This window comes from Urocitellus parryii, chromosome 2 (assembly GCF_045843805.1).
Source record: "Urocitellus parryii isolate mUroPar1 chromosome 2, mUroPar1.hap1, whole genome shotgun sequence".
Lineage (NCBI taxonomy): Eukaryota > Metazoa > Chordata > Mammalia > Rodentia > Sciuridae > Urocitellus > Urocitellus parryii.
This window is the reverse complement of record NC_135532.1, coordinates 84,338,186-84,350,689: the sequence shown is the minus strand read 5'-3', so window position 1 is coordinate 84,350,689 and position 12,504 is coordinate 84,338,186. Positions and strand designations below refer to the sequence as shown.

The 12,504-nt window shown below is 40.3% G+C and overlaps 1 protein-coding gene across 2 annotated transcripts in view; it reads right to left on the bottom strand.

Annotated features, from left to right (window-relative positions):
• Window positions 1–12,504, bottom strand: part of LOC113199601 (phospholipid-transporting ATPase IB) — a 630,500-nt gene that overhangs the window by 131,191 nt on the left and 486,805 nt on the right. For both annotated transcript variants that reach the window (XM_077793137.1, XM_077793139.1), the window contains 3 exons: window positions 9,295–9,356; window positions 8,674–8,730; window positions 6,860–6,967 (listed from right to left, as the gene is read on the bottom strand). In XM_077793137.1, coding sequence (XP_077649263.1) covers window positions 6,860–6,967; window positions 8,674–8,730; window positions 9,295–9,356 — 227 coding nt within the window. The remainder of the gene's footprint in view (window positions 1–6,859; window positions 6,968–8,673; window positions 8,731–9,294; window positions 9,357–12,504) is intronic.

The window sequence follows — 12,504 nt, the reverse complement described above, 5'->3', positions numbered from 1 at the left end:
TATTTATTTTAGATAATAATGTTATCAATAAATATGATGTGTTCCTTCTGGTAAGTCAATCTCACCATTCCACAAAATGTACAAGTTTAAAAGTCAGAATGTGGCCGGGGGTGGGGCAGCTCAGTAGTAGGACATTCATTCCTCAGGCCCCAGGTTCAATCCCCAATACCCCAAGGAAAATAAAAAGCCAAAATGTAAGCTGCTGTACAACAACAGATACTTAATAGACCGACTCAAAGATGCTAGGACATTATTTTGAAATGAAAAGCAAGTTTCTGCTGATAAGATTTTGTACACTTATGAGGCTGACCACTTCTCACTACCACAGGCTTCTGAAGTACAGTATTCGGGGAAAATAGACAAATTCTATTCAATATTGCCGTGTTAAAGATATTTCCAGTGGGCTTCAGATATTCACATTTGGTGTTTCTGGGATATTATTACCAAAAACATGAATAAAGCAATTCATTACCAATTCCTATATCCATCTACAATTTGGAGTATAGCCAAATAGTAAACTATGTGATCTAGGCCTTAAGCCTGTTTTTAAAAATCATTTATTTTCTTGACCAACCATATATTTATAAATATAACATTCTGACTGATACTGTCAGGTGAAGAAATATTTTTCTCACAATCTATACACAAAAGCCAAGCAATGCACACCTGGGTTGCTTCCGAGAGCACCTGACCTGGGGTGGGCTTGGAGTGGGCTTCATTTGGTACCTCCACACTTCCCTGAGGACTTTTGTCTTGGTTATTTATTTTTGTCTTTCTAGTCTTTCACACCAGCAGTGGGATTCTGAGCATGTTCTTCCTGGTGGAAGAATAATTCTTGAGGTCTGTAATTCTTTTTGTCACTATAACAAAAATCCAAGATAATCAACTTATAAAGAGAAAAGGTTAATTTAGCTCACTGTTTTGGAGGTTCCAGTCCATGATTAGTTGGCCCCCAGGAAGCACGTCATGGAAAAAAGGTGTGGAGGAGCAAAACCATTCATCTTATGGCCAGGAAGCAAAAGAGAGGAGGAGAAGGAGGAGGAAGGGGCTGGGGACCCAACATCCTCTTCAAAGCCTTGCCCTCAATGATCTACAGACTCTCACTGGACCCACCTCATAAAGGCTTTACCACCTCCCAATAGTGCCAAGCTGAGGACCAAGTCTTGAACATACGGGCCTTTGGGGGACATATCCAAGATCTGAACTACAGCAGGGTCACAGTAACAGCCACACCATTTGGAAGAGAGGGCCTTCTCTTTGATGGATTTCTTGTGGAAGCAAACACATTTCTATCCCAGAAGCCCCCAGCAATGGTCTCCTTGCATCTCTTCAAGCTTCTGAATTACCCACCACAGCTGAGTGGAGGGGAATAAACTCTCCTCTGTACTTCAGGGTGGAAACAGCTCCCCTAATGTGCTGGGCCTCTTGAGCAAGTCACAACCAATAAGTGATCCACATTGGGCATTCCTGGGAAAGCATCAAGGAGGATGGATGTTGGAGGGGACCCACCATGCCCCTTGCTATGGGCATTCGCCTGAGGACACGTCCTCACCCAATCCTTATGCCCCTGTCCTGTGGAGACATTCTAGAACTGCAGCTGAGCAAAGGGGTTTTCTACATGGCTCTTTTAATTACTCCTTAGCTGACCTCCTCGTATGCATGCCGCTTAGAAACAAAAGTCACTGCGTCACTGTTCATGTTTCATGTGGACATTCCCAGATCTGCAGACAGATTGACTCAGAAATCCAGGGGACACAATTTCTCAGGGAAGGAGAATCCTGAATCACTTGGATTCGGGGATGGCAAAATGGCAACCCATTGCAATTCCTCCCTGTTCACTTTTAGTCCACTGGAATTTGCACTGTGTATCTACGAGTGTGTATATAAAGCTCAAAAGTAGACTCATTCCTGTATTTAGGATAAAAAAAAATGAAGCATGTCATATTCCAGAAACTGGCTGGGCCTGGAACTTGGCACTATAACTTGGCACAGAAGATATAGTTAGCAGTTTGTAAGCTTTGAAGTGAAAGTCTCCCCTCCTCTTTTACTAGCAATGAAAAAATCTTTAAAGGAAAGGCACGCGAGTGGGTGAGGAGTATTTTTCCATGGTGAGCTACGTAATGTCTTTGGTGTAATTCCCTCTTTAGACAGCTAGCTGCCTTATGTTGGCACTACCAGGCTACGTCTTACACTAACCCCAGCCCACAGAATGCAATCAGCTGTGGATATTTTCAGTGGACCATTTCCTCCCATCATATCCAGCATAAGCTAAAATGTTGTAATGGAATAACAGATATTTAAAGCAGTGGTTCTCAAAATTTAAAGAATCACCTAGAAATATATTAAAATTAAAATTAAATAAATTAAAATTCAGGTGCTGAGGCTTCATGCCCAGAGAGTCTATCTAATTCTACATATGTGTGTGGGGGGGGGGCCGCAAAGGTATGTGTGTGTATGAGAGAGAGAGAGAGAGAGAGAGAGAGAGAGAGACAAAGAGAGAGAGAGAGAGAGAGACAAAGAGAGAGAGAGAGAGAGAGAGAGAGAATGAATTGCATGCATGCATGTTTTTTTGGGGGGGTGGGGAGATTTCATTTTAACAAGCAGCCCAGGCGATTACAATATAGGTGATCAATTGACCTTACTGAGAAACATTTCATCTTGAACTTTCAAAATGTTAAAATTCTTTGGCCCCTGAAAATTGGGAGTTTAAATCACAGCAATATATTCCTATATATAAAAAGCATTCATCATCCCAAGAAAAAGAAGAGCAAATCCAACTTCGGACTTCCCATGGGATATCTCTTGATATCTTCTTTGCAATTCTTTAAGGTAATTAGAGTGGGTGATCTTATCCTGACTTTGTTGATTAGGAAATTAGCACAGGTTAAGCAATTGCCCAAGGCTGTGTGGCTCTGGCTGGGGCATAAGCCAGGCCTCCTGACCTTTGAGAGCAGAGGTCAAGTCAGATGGACCCCCTCAGATACTCCTGAAGTCAGAAACCCTGGGAAATTCATGAAAAAAAAAAATATATATATATATATATATAAAAGCACATTTCCTGATCTGGTTTTCCATCCAGTCCTCCTCATCTCTCCATTTCCAAGCTATATGCCAACAACCATATTATTATTTTCCATTTTGAGACATTTTACGCCCTTAAGGAGAAACCCATGGGCATGGTTATGCCCCTGGGGGAAAGAAACCCACATGGTCCCCTATTGGAAAGCATCATCATCTCTTTTCCATAGCTGAAGACCTTTATATTAACCAGGATGGACATAACCTGAGTTTTTAACTTACTGTAGATCTAAGCCTGGGCTTAGAAAAATGGAAAACAGGGTGTCCCTTAAAAACCCCATAAATGCTGCACATTTTTAGGAGAGGAAATGTGCACATGACTTCTTTGATTTCAAAAACTTCCACTGGGACTTCCTGGCTCTTTGTCTGGTGGGGTTTTACATACCATATCATGAGGTGCCTTGGGGCAGATAGAAACTCTTTGAGAGTGGAGAACAAATATTTAATTCTACAGCCCTTCCTTTCCTTTGCCCTCAAGGGAAAACCTGCACTCTCCCCCACGTGAGAAAAACTCCAAATATAATGGACTAGACAAAGAAATATTTAATCACATTAGTTTAGGAAGCTCTGGCAGAACACAATGCATCTTTTCAAGGTTGAAGATGTTATGAATAGACAGAATGTTTTTGTGTCAAGTCTCTCTGGGGCTCTTGGGTACAAAATGCCATTTGCCTTTAGACACTTTTTAATTCTAGAGCTTCAAGGAACCACTTTCATTTGCTAAAACCCTATTGCATAGTCAAATAAAAAATGGCTTGTAAAAAGTCACTAAAATCATTATTAACATAGTAATTTTTCAAAAGCAGTCTTTGCCCAAGAATACCCTTCACTCTAAGCATTCACCAACCTAGAACCCAAGGAATGGATATGGCTTGGTCATATAGTTCTCCCAAAGCAGCTAATTCCTTTTATGAATGACACCAGAGGCCAGTTGCTTGCTTTCTTTATAACACCATTCAATTCCTTCTAGAATGGCATGAAGCCTTCCTGAGACTACCTTTAGCCACTCTCCACTCAAGCAATTCTTCAAAAAAGTTATAAAATGTTTCACAGTTATTGCCACTTTTCAAAGAATCAGCAAGCTGTTGAATCAAAATAGAGTGGCAGACAGAAGGTAAAAATACTAAATTCAGTCAGGACATGGAAGTCATACATAGTTTTCTGACACCATTTTTCCACTCACCCTGGAGGAAGACTACAGATGATAAACAGCTCTTTAAATGATGGAAACTAATTAATCCTCTCGCCCAAAGTTAATGGAAACCTTAGTCTCATCCAGGTATGTCTGTCTCAAAACAGCATCATTTGCTTCCCGTTGAAGCCAACCAATCAACCCACAAAAAGGTAAAAAATTCATGGTTTAAATGGGAGGAAAAAGGGTTTTTAAACAAAAGTGAAATATAATAAGATCACTCCTTTGCTCTTGGATGATAGAACAGCTCTCTAAATTGTTACTGGAAAGTCCACAAAGACATTTAATGATGGAAATACATTCTGAGAAATGCATTGGTAGTCAATGTCCCCATTACTGGAACATCATGGAAGGTACTTACACAAACTAAGACAGCTATAATATCACGAGGTCATATAATCATGTGGACTCACCCATGAAAGTACAGGGTCTGGTTTTGGTGGAAATATCATTATGCAGCACATGAGTGTATGTAAATGTCATCCTTAAGCTGAGCCTTGGAACCACCCAGACTGGCAAGTTCATGTGACTTGTTCAGTAAGAATGTGGACACCTTACAGGGCTGCATGATAATCCTGGCCCCTCTGCAGTTTGCTCGTCAACTGATTGATGGAAGCCAGTCAACAACCAGCCTAATTCATGCACATAGGAATTGGAGACACGAAGCAATTGTATACAGAGGGGTTTGCTAGAACAACACTGTAGAGGACACAGAGGGGCTTTCAAAGGAATGGCTTTGCCCGCCAGTCACACACAACTGACCTCATCCTGTCCGCTGTCACTCTTCTCTAATTTAGAAGCCTGTCTGTAACAATCCACTACAGTCCCATCTATTGTTCTGTAAAATTCTTCAAATGAAATCAGAGTAGACACGCCCTTACCCAGGAGGAGAGAACACAAAGCCGATATTCTAAGTTTCCATGACTTACCAAATGATGAGTACTGGATTCTTTTCTGGGTTTGTTTTGTGGGGGACAAATCACAATGCTTTGCAATAGAGTTGATGTCTTTAAGTGAACAAAGTATCTTTGTTGGGAAATTCTCATTCTGCTTTACAATAATCTTGTGGGTTCATTCAATCAATGCCCTGCAATTTCCTCTACCGCTTGGAATTGGAAAAGGAGTGAAAGAGTGCTGCATTTGTCCTCTTCCTTACAGAAAGCAAAAATGCATCTGAGGATGTGCAGCACAGGGCCAGCTTGCTTGCCTCCCACACTCATGGAGATACCAGAAACCATGGGTTATTAGTTGATTTACCAAGTAAAAAGGCAAGCAATGCCACCTGGGCTATCTTAGACATCAATAGAACATGTATCTAGACTTTGGTAGACCCAGGAATTTTTGTTCATATCTACTGTAAGGCAGAAGTAGCATCCCAATCTTCCTCTAAAGTAGGTATTCTGGAGGCTAATCCAAAATGGAAGCCCCTGACCTACAGTTCTTGATGTTGTCCCACAGCAGAATGAACATGCTCCTGCAAACCCAGGTGTGGAGAGACCGATGCAAATATCTGGTTGACTCATTGCATATCCCTTGCCAACAGTTGTCCAGTGCTTGAGATTGAGCCAGAAACAGTGACCATCTCATTGCTGACTGATGCTCAGGATAGTGTATGCTGGCCTGGATCTGGGGAGAGGCACAGGCAGAGAGCTTGGCAGTGGTCTTCTGGCTATTCATGAAGGAAACTCAGAGTCCTGGAGCCCAGAGAATGGACCTGAAGAGGGGGCTGGCTCTGCACACTATGGCTTTTAACTCCACAAAGAGGCACACACCCAACCATGGAGGCCTGCTCCAGAAGTCTCCTAAAGCTCAGGACTTGGATAGTCCCTTGTTGAGGTCTAAGGGTAGCACTAGCTGAAGACAACTCCAAGGAGGAGATGGTGGAGTGGGTCTGGGAGACCTGGGCTTGCATAGCTTTGCCTGAAAATTAAGGAATCTTGTATCAAAGAATTGCTAAACTCTTTCCTCTTCACACCCAGTACTGTGGGATTCTGTGATCCAGTTGTCACTGTTGGCAGGTCTATCTCAGACACTGGACAAAGATAACACAAAAGAAAATTCAAAACCATTCAAACAAATATAAGTTGTCTATCTCAGCCTCCCTAGTTCAAAGAGATAAATGAGAAATTCTGGCTCATTAAAAGTCTGGTTAGGAGAGAGATTTATCTTTCACAGGTGACCAATTACCAATTAAGCAGCTAATCCTGTTGTTAACATTAAACTTATGATAATAATCATTGGATTATGAACAACTCAAAACAGCTCTGGTTTTTCCAAGGGCTACAAACCATAGACATAAAGTACTATGTAATGAACACATAATTTATTATGGAAATGTGAACGGGGGGGGGCGGGGGCAAGTCAGATGACTTAAAATTTTATGACTTATAATTTCAAATGTCGGTTCTGTGGACTGGACATCCTCTCCCAGGTGCCTTGATTTGGTGCTTCTGATAAGTTTTGATGGGAGCAGGTAACAACGGTCTTCCTGAAGTTCACTGTCACAAGACACCACTTTGCTCACACATACATATATAAAAACACTGCTGATGGAAGATAGGAGGCACACTCATAGCTCATAGTACTGACCTGCCCTCTCATGTCTGGAGCAATGGGGATGGTGGGCCAGATGGTTGAGTAGACGACAAAAAACAACAGCCACATCACCATGCTTCCCCACACAGCCAGGTGACTGAACTGCAAAGGAGACAGATGCTCAGATAGTCCCTCTGTTGGCCAGGTGATCCACCCCAACCCCACCTGCTGCAGAATTCCCCCCTCCAAGCCACCTTTCCTGATGGAAAGACTGTGAGGACTCTATTCCCTGGTCTCAGAATTTTTAACAATGAATTTAATTAACTCGTGGCTATCCTGAAGATCAAAGTGTTTTTGTGTCACAGCTGACCATCCTCTGAGACATCCCCTAGTTACAGCAGGCTTTGCTCAGTTCATTTCAAGTATCTGCTGCACCTGGGGATGGTATTGATCTAGTGAGAGAATGGTGGAACAGACAAATGAACAAGAAGTTTTTATTTATCACTAGGAGACTTTGATTGTTCTGTTCATTTGCAAAAGAGATTTTTTTGACACCTGAAATGATATTACATCTTTTAAATTTTTAAGTTTTAAATTGACATTAATAATGGAACATGTTTATGAGTATATTGTAATATGATAGTACATGTATATAATGTGTGTGATCAGATGAGGGTAAATGGCATAACCATCACCTCAAATATTTATCATTATTTTGTGTTGGGAACAGTCAAAATCTTTTGTTTTGAAATATATATCTATGTTTTTTAACCACGATTACTGCTTGCTGTAGAACTTAGAAATGACTCCTCCTATTTAACTGCATTCTTGTCCTGTTGACCATCCTCTTTCCTTCCTCTCCTTCCCTCTCCACTCTTCTCAGGCTCTGGTAACCACTATTCTGCTCTTTGTTTCTACAAGATCAACTGGCTATTACAGTTTAATACCTCCTTAAGCATCTACTGAGTTGGTTATTTTTGTCTCCTTTGTACTCTTATGGTCCTTGACCTCTTCTTCTATACCTCACAATTCAATCCATCGGCAAGGTTTTGTTTTGTTTTGTTTTCCCCTTAAAACAAGTACTTCCAGAATCTACCCACGACTCACTACCTTCTGCTCCAACATTCCAGGCTGTCGCCATCCCCTCCCTGGAATAGGTGTTAACAGATTCCCTGACTCCACACTGATCTCCCACCCACCCCATCCCATCTTCTTAGCAAAGCATCAGGTGAGTCTATTGAAGCTGCAGCTAGCCATGACCCTCCAGGGGTGACAAACATGAAAAACGGGTTATAACCCCCAAACCTTAGAAATAACCAAAGTACCTAAAATAGGGAACTGATTAAATAAAGATGGGATATATCTATGAAATGTCATTGTCTTTAATCATGAACAATGATTTTTGTAGGAGTATATTTTAAGGAATAAAAATGTTCCTAATATATTTTAAGAAAGATCACAAAATTCTATGTTCTACAATGCATGCTATTTCAAAACACACAGAAGAATGTATGGAGGCTCACAGAATAAAGTGTTACCCATGATTATCTCTTGGTAGTAAAATTACATGAAAATATGTAAAGTTTCATTTTTTTTTCTCTTTTGTGTTTTCTGTGCATGTGTGTGTTTCCAGCGAGCCAGCATATACATTTGAAATAAGGTGACTAATGATAGCTTTGAGCCATATTAGCAAATGAGGCAACAGGAAACACTGGATTGAAAATTTGCCCTGAAAAAGATCAAACCACAATTTTTACATGCAAAACTTAATATAGCTAGATATTAATTATCCCAATGCTTAAAAGGAAAATCATAGTATGAAGATTATCTAGACTGCAGAGGGAGGAGCAATCCCAGAGAGGACTCACTTTAGTCCAAGCTGTAGTCTCCAAACCAGCTTTCAGACAAACTGTAACCACAACGTACTGTGAAAAGAAAGAGGAGTTAGGAAAAATGAAGGACACTACTTTTACTTTCTAGGAGAAATCCCAGATCTCCCCTCCAGCGTCAGTTCCTCTAACCCACCATACTTTGAAGGTACCATCTTGGTAGCTAAGTTGCTAGGGGATGTTTTTAGGAAATGAACAGAATGAACAGACAGGTTTATTCAAGAAAAGTGCTCATCGCAGTCTCTTCCCACAAATAACTGCTCTGTCCTTTCTTAGAGGATTTGGGGGAAAACATCTTCCTTAGTACGCTTTGCTTTTAAAGATGTAAAAGGTCTTTTGAAGACCTTTTACATCTTTTTACACCTTTTACATGTAAAAGGTCTTTTGAAGACCTTTTGAAGACCTGCTCATCACCTCTCCAGACACTTCGACTCAGTATACTCTCTGCTAAACAATAATGTAACCATTGAACCTTAAGGAATCTATAATATATAAACATTTGAAATATGACAATAAGAAAAGCCTTACCTAAGGGATTAGATAAGTATCCCCCACATATGGGCCCTTTAGGAGTGGCTCAATAAAAAGAGATGAACTTACCGTGTAAACAATATTTCCAACAAATAAATAGTCTGTGGCATGACCATTGCTGAATGGAGTATCTGAAAAATAAAGAAGCTGTTATTAACTTCTGAGATCTGAGATGGCAGTCTATTTTATCCACAATATAAAAATGGAATTTTTAGAAATGTGTATCAAAATGGGAGGGCATTTCAAAATTGAATCTTCTGTGATTCTACGGCTCTTTCTTTTTGTGACTCCATTTTTTATATTGTATTCTCTCCAAATGAAGCAAACAAAATCATGTTTCCAACAAAACAAACAAAACAAGTCTTGATCTGCACGAAAATTTACATTTGTATAAAGATTACAATCTCTCTTTGCCCAACTTATTATTATTTTTTTTTAAGACAGAAATAAGAACATGTTGATCTATCTACCATGGCTATCTTTCCAGCGGTGGAAATTTTTCAAGTTTTCATTTACTATTTATTGTTAAGTTTTGCTAAATTGGAATTGTGCATCAATGAAAGAAGAGAGCCACACAGATACAAAATCAATCTGTAATGACTGAACTCTATTCTGGGGGAATATTCATTGCTCCTGTCTTCCTTTGCAGCTACAAGAACTGGAGTCTAGCATTTGTGAGGATTACAAGTGAGAGACGTTTCCAGTTTTTACATTCTTCCCTTCCTTTCCCTTCCCTCCCTTTCTGATGGCTATTACCAGGAATATAACAACTGCTAAGTCAGAACTCTCTTAGAATTGTCTAATTCATGTCAGCTAAGATAGCCCTGTCCTGAGAAGTCTTGGTTCTTATGCTGAGAAGTAAAAGCCTATTTTAAGATCAGAAATGGTTCCCTTGGATATCGCTACAAACCTCCTTTTATTCTCCCTTATACTCAAATTCAGATCTGTGGTCAGGTTTTTGTGTTCAAATTTCCAACCCAGTAGCTGCTATCCATATGTATTGGGGCTTACTGATTTACTCATCTGCTTGTTGAAAAATCCTACCCTTGCTAAGGAATCGAGATCTGTTTCATTTCTTAAGACAGTGTAATCATCAAGTTGAGTCATGGTGGCATCTGGAAATGGTGGGTCCCTGAATCCAGCTCTAGGGCACATGCTTTCTCCTGATGTGGACAGGGGAAGGTTAACCACTAGCGTGGCACTGGGGTTGCATGAAGTACAGTCCTAAATGGAGAAGATCCTATGGGGAAGGAAAAGAATTGCACTGGGAGAGCAGAGAGAGAGAGATGCAGCCACAAAAGGAACCATCTCAAAGCTTAGGAGAGACATGGTAAACGCAAGAAGGAGAGCTTACCCGAGACTTCGTCAGAACGGGAGGAGCAGAAATAATTGAAAAAGTGAAGGAGAGCCTAAACTAATCTCAGGAAGACAACAAACAATGTATAAGTTGAACATCATTAATCTGAAGAGCTCCAAAATCCGGATACAAAATATTGGATTTTGGATTGGGGATGCTCAACTAACTAAATTCTGAGCAAAGATTCCCAAATCTGAAAAAAATCTCAAATCTGAAACCCTTCTGGTCCAAAGCATTTCAGATAAGGGACACTCAACCCGTATCTGCAAACAGTTATTCAAAACTGTGGGGGTTTGCTTTTCAGTAACTGGCTCTAAGATTGTTTCAATAATAAGTGCAAAAACATTTTGTTTGTTTGTTGAGTCAGGTTCTCACTATGTTGCCCAGGCTGGTCTCAACCTCCTGGACCCAGGGATTGTCCTACCTCAGCCTCTGGTGTGTTGTGATTACAGGAGCTTGCCACCACACAGGGCTAAAGTGCAATAAATACTTTTAAAGGTATACCTCAATAACAAAACACTTGAGATTAGGCAGAGGATCATTTCTTTGATTCTAACAGAGATTATAGTTTTGAAAATAGTAGTAACCTTATTATTTTATGTTCTCAACAAAGTTTTACTTTAAGTCTAATTGGGGAGAGAAGGTCCCTGTCTTCATGGAGCTCACATTATAATGAAGGAGACAGGACATAAATAGATAAACAAATAGATACACCATACACTATTGTGTGTAATAAGTGCTATGAGGAAACATAAGGCAGAGTAATAGAACACAGAGTGATGGGGGAGGCTATTTTAGATTGGGAGGTAACATCCAAGCAGATTAAAATGCTGTAAGGAAGTTAAATGACCATCAAGAATGGCATGAGGGAGGGAGTTAATGACTTTTGAGAGAAGAGAGTTCCATGCAGACAGAAGACAAATTGCTAAGAGTCTGAACACAGACAGCCCTTGATGAGCTCAGAGACCAAAATGGAGACCAGTCTGGCAAGAGACACAGAAAGAAGGAAAAAGAGTATATAATCAGGCTGAGGAACATATCAACACAGGCATGGTGAAGTGTCTGGGCTTCTGCGTACATGGTGACAGGACACCATTCCCAGCTCAGAGGAGGATTCTGAGCTGGGAATACAGAGGTGTGAGCTAGGCTCTTAAGGGAATGATGCAGTTTTTACAGAACAATAGAGCATGGTGACCAAGAGTGCAATAATAAACACAGTGCCAGCCGGCAACAATGGTAGGCACCCATCCAGCGGGGGACGTTAGAGCAGCCCTATATGGTAGCTACTAGCTGCATTTAGTCATTTACCTTTAAACTCATTCAAATAAAATACAATTAAAAAATCAGTTCCTCCCAAGGGCCAGAGAGGAGGGGGAGAATGAGGAGTTATTGCTTAATGAGGACAGTTACAGTTTGATGATGTTGCACAACATGCTCAATGTAATTCATGCCTCTGAATTGTACACTTGAAACGGCAAAGTCCAGTATATATATTTTAAAAATCATGGTAGAAAATAAACAAAAAATGGATCATAGAACCAAACTACACAACTCTTAGGATAAAACAAAGCAGAAAATCTGGCCTCAGATTTGGCTGTGATTTCTAAGACGTGACATCAAAAGCACTGTGACAAAAGTGAACAGTAGATGAAACAGACTTGATCAAAATCAGAAACTTCCATGCTTCAAATGGTACCAGCAAGAAAGTGGAAAAACTGGAAGCATGGAAGAAAATATTTACAAATTATCCATCTGATAAGGAACTTATATCCAAGATATAGAAAGAACTCTTACAACTCAACAATAAAGAGACGAAAGAAAAATCAGTTCAATTTAAAAATGGGCCAAGGACCTGAATAGACATTTTTGCAAAGAAGGCCTACAAATGGCTAGTAAATGCATGAAGAGAAGCTCAACATCAT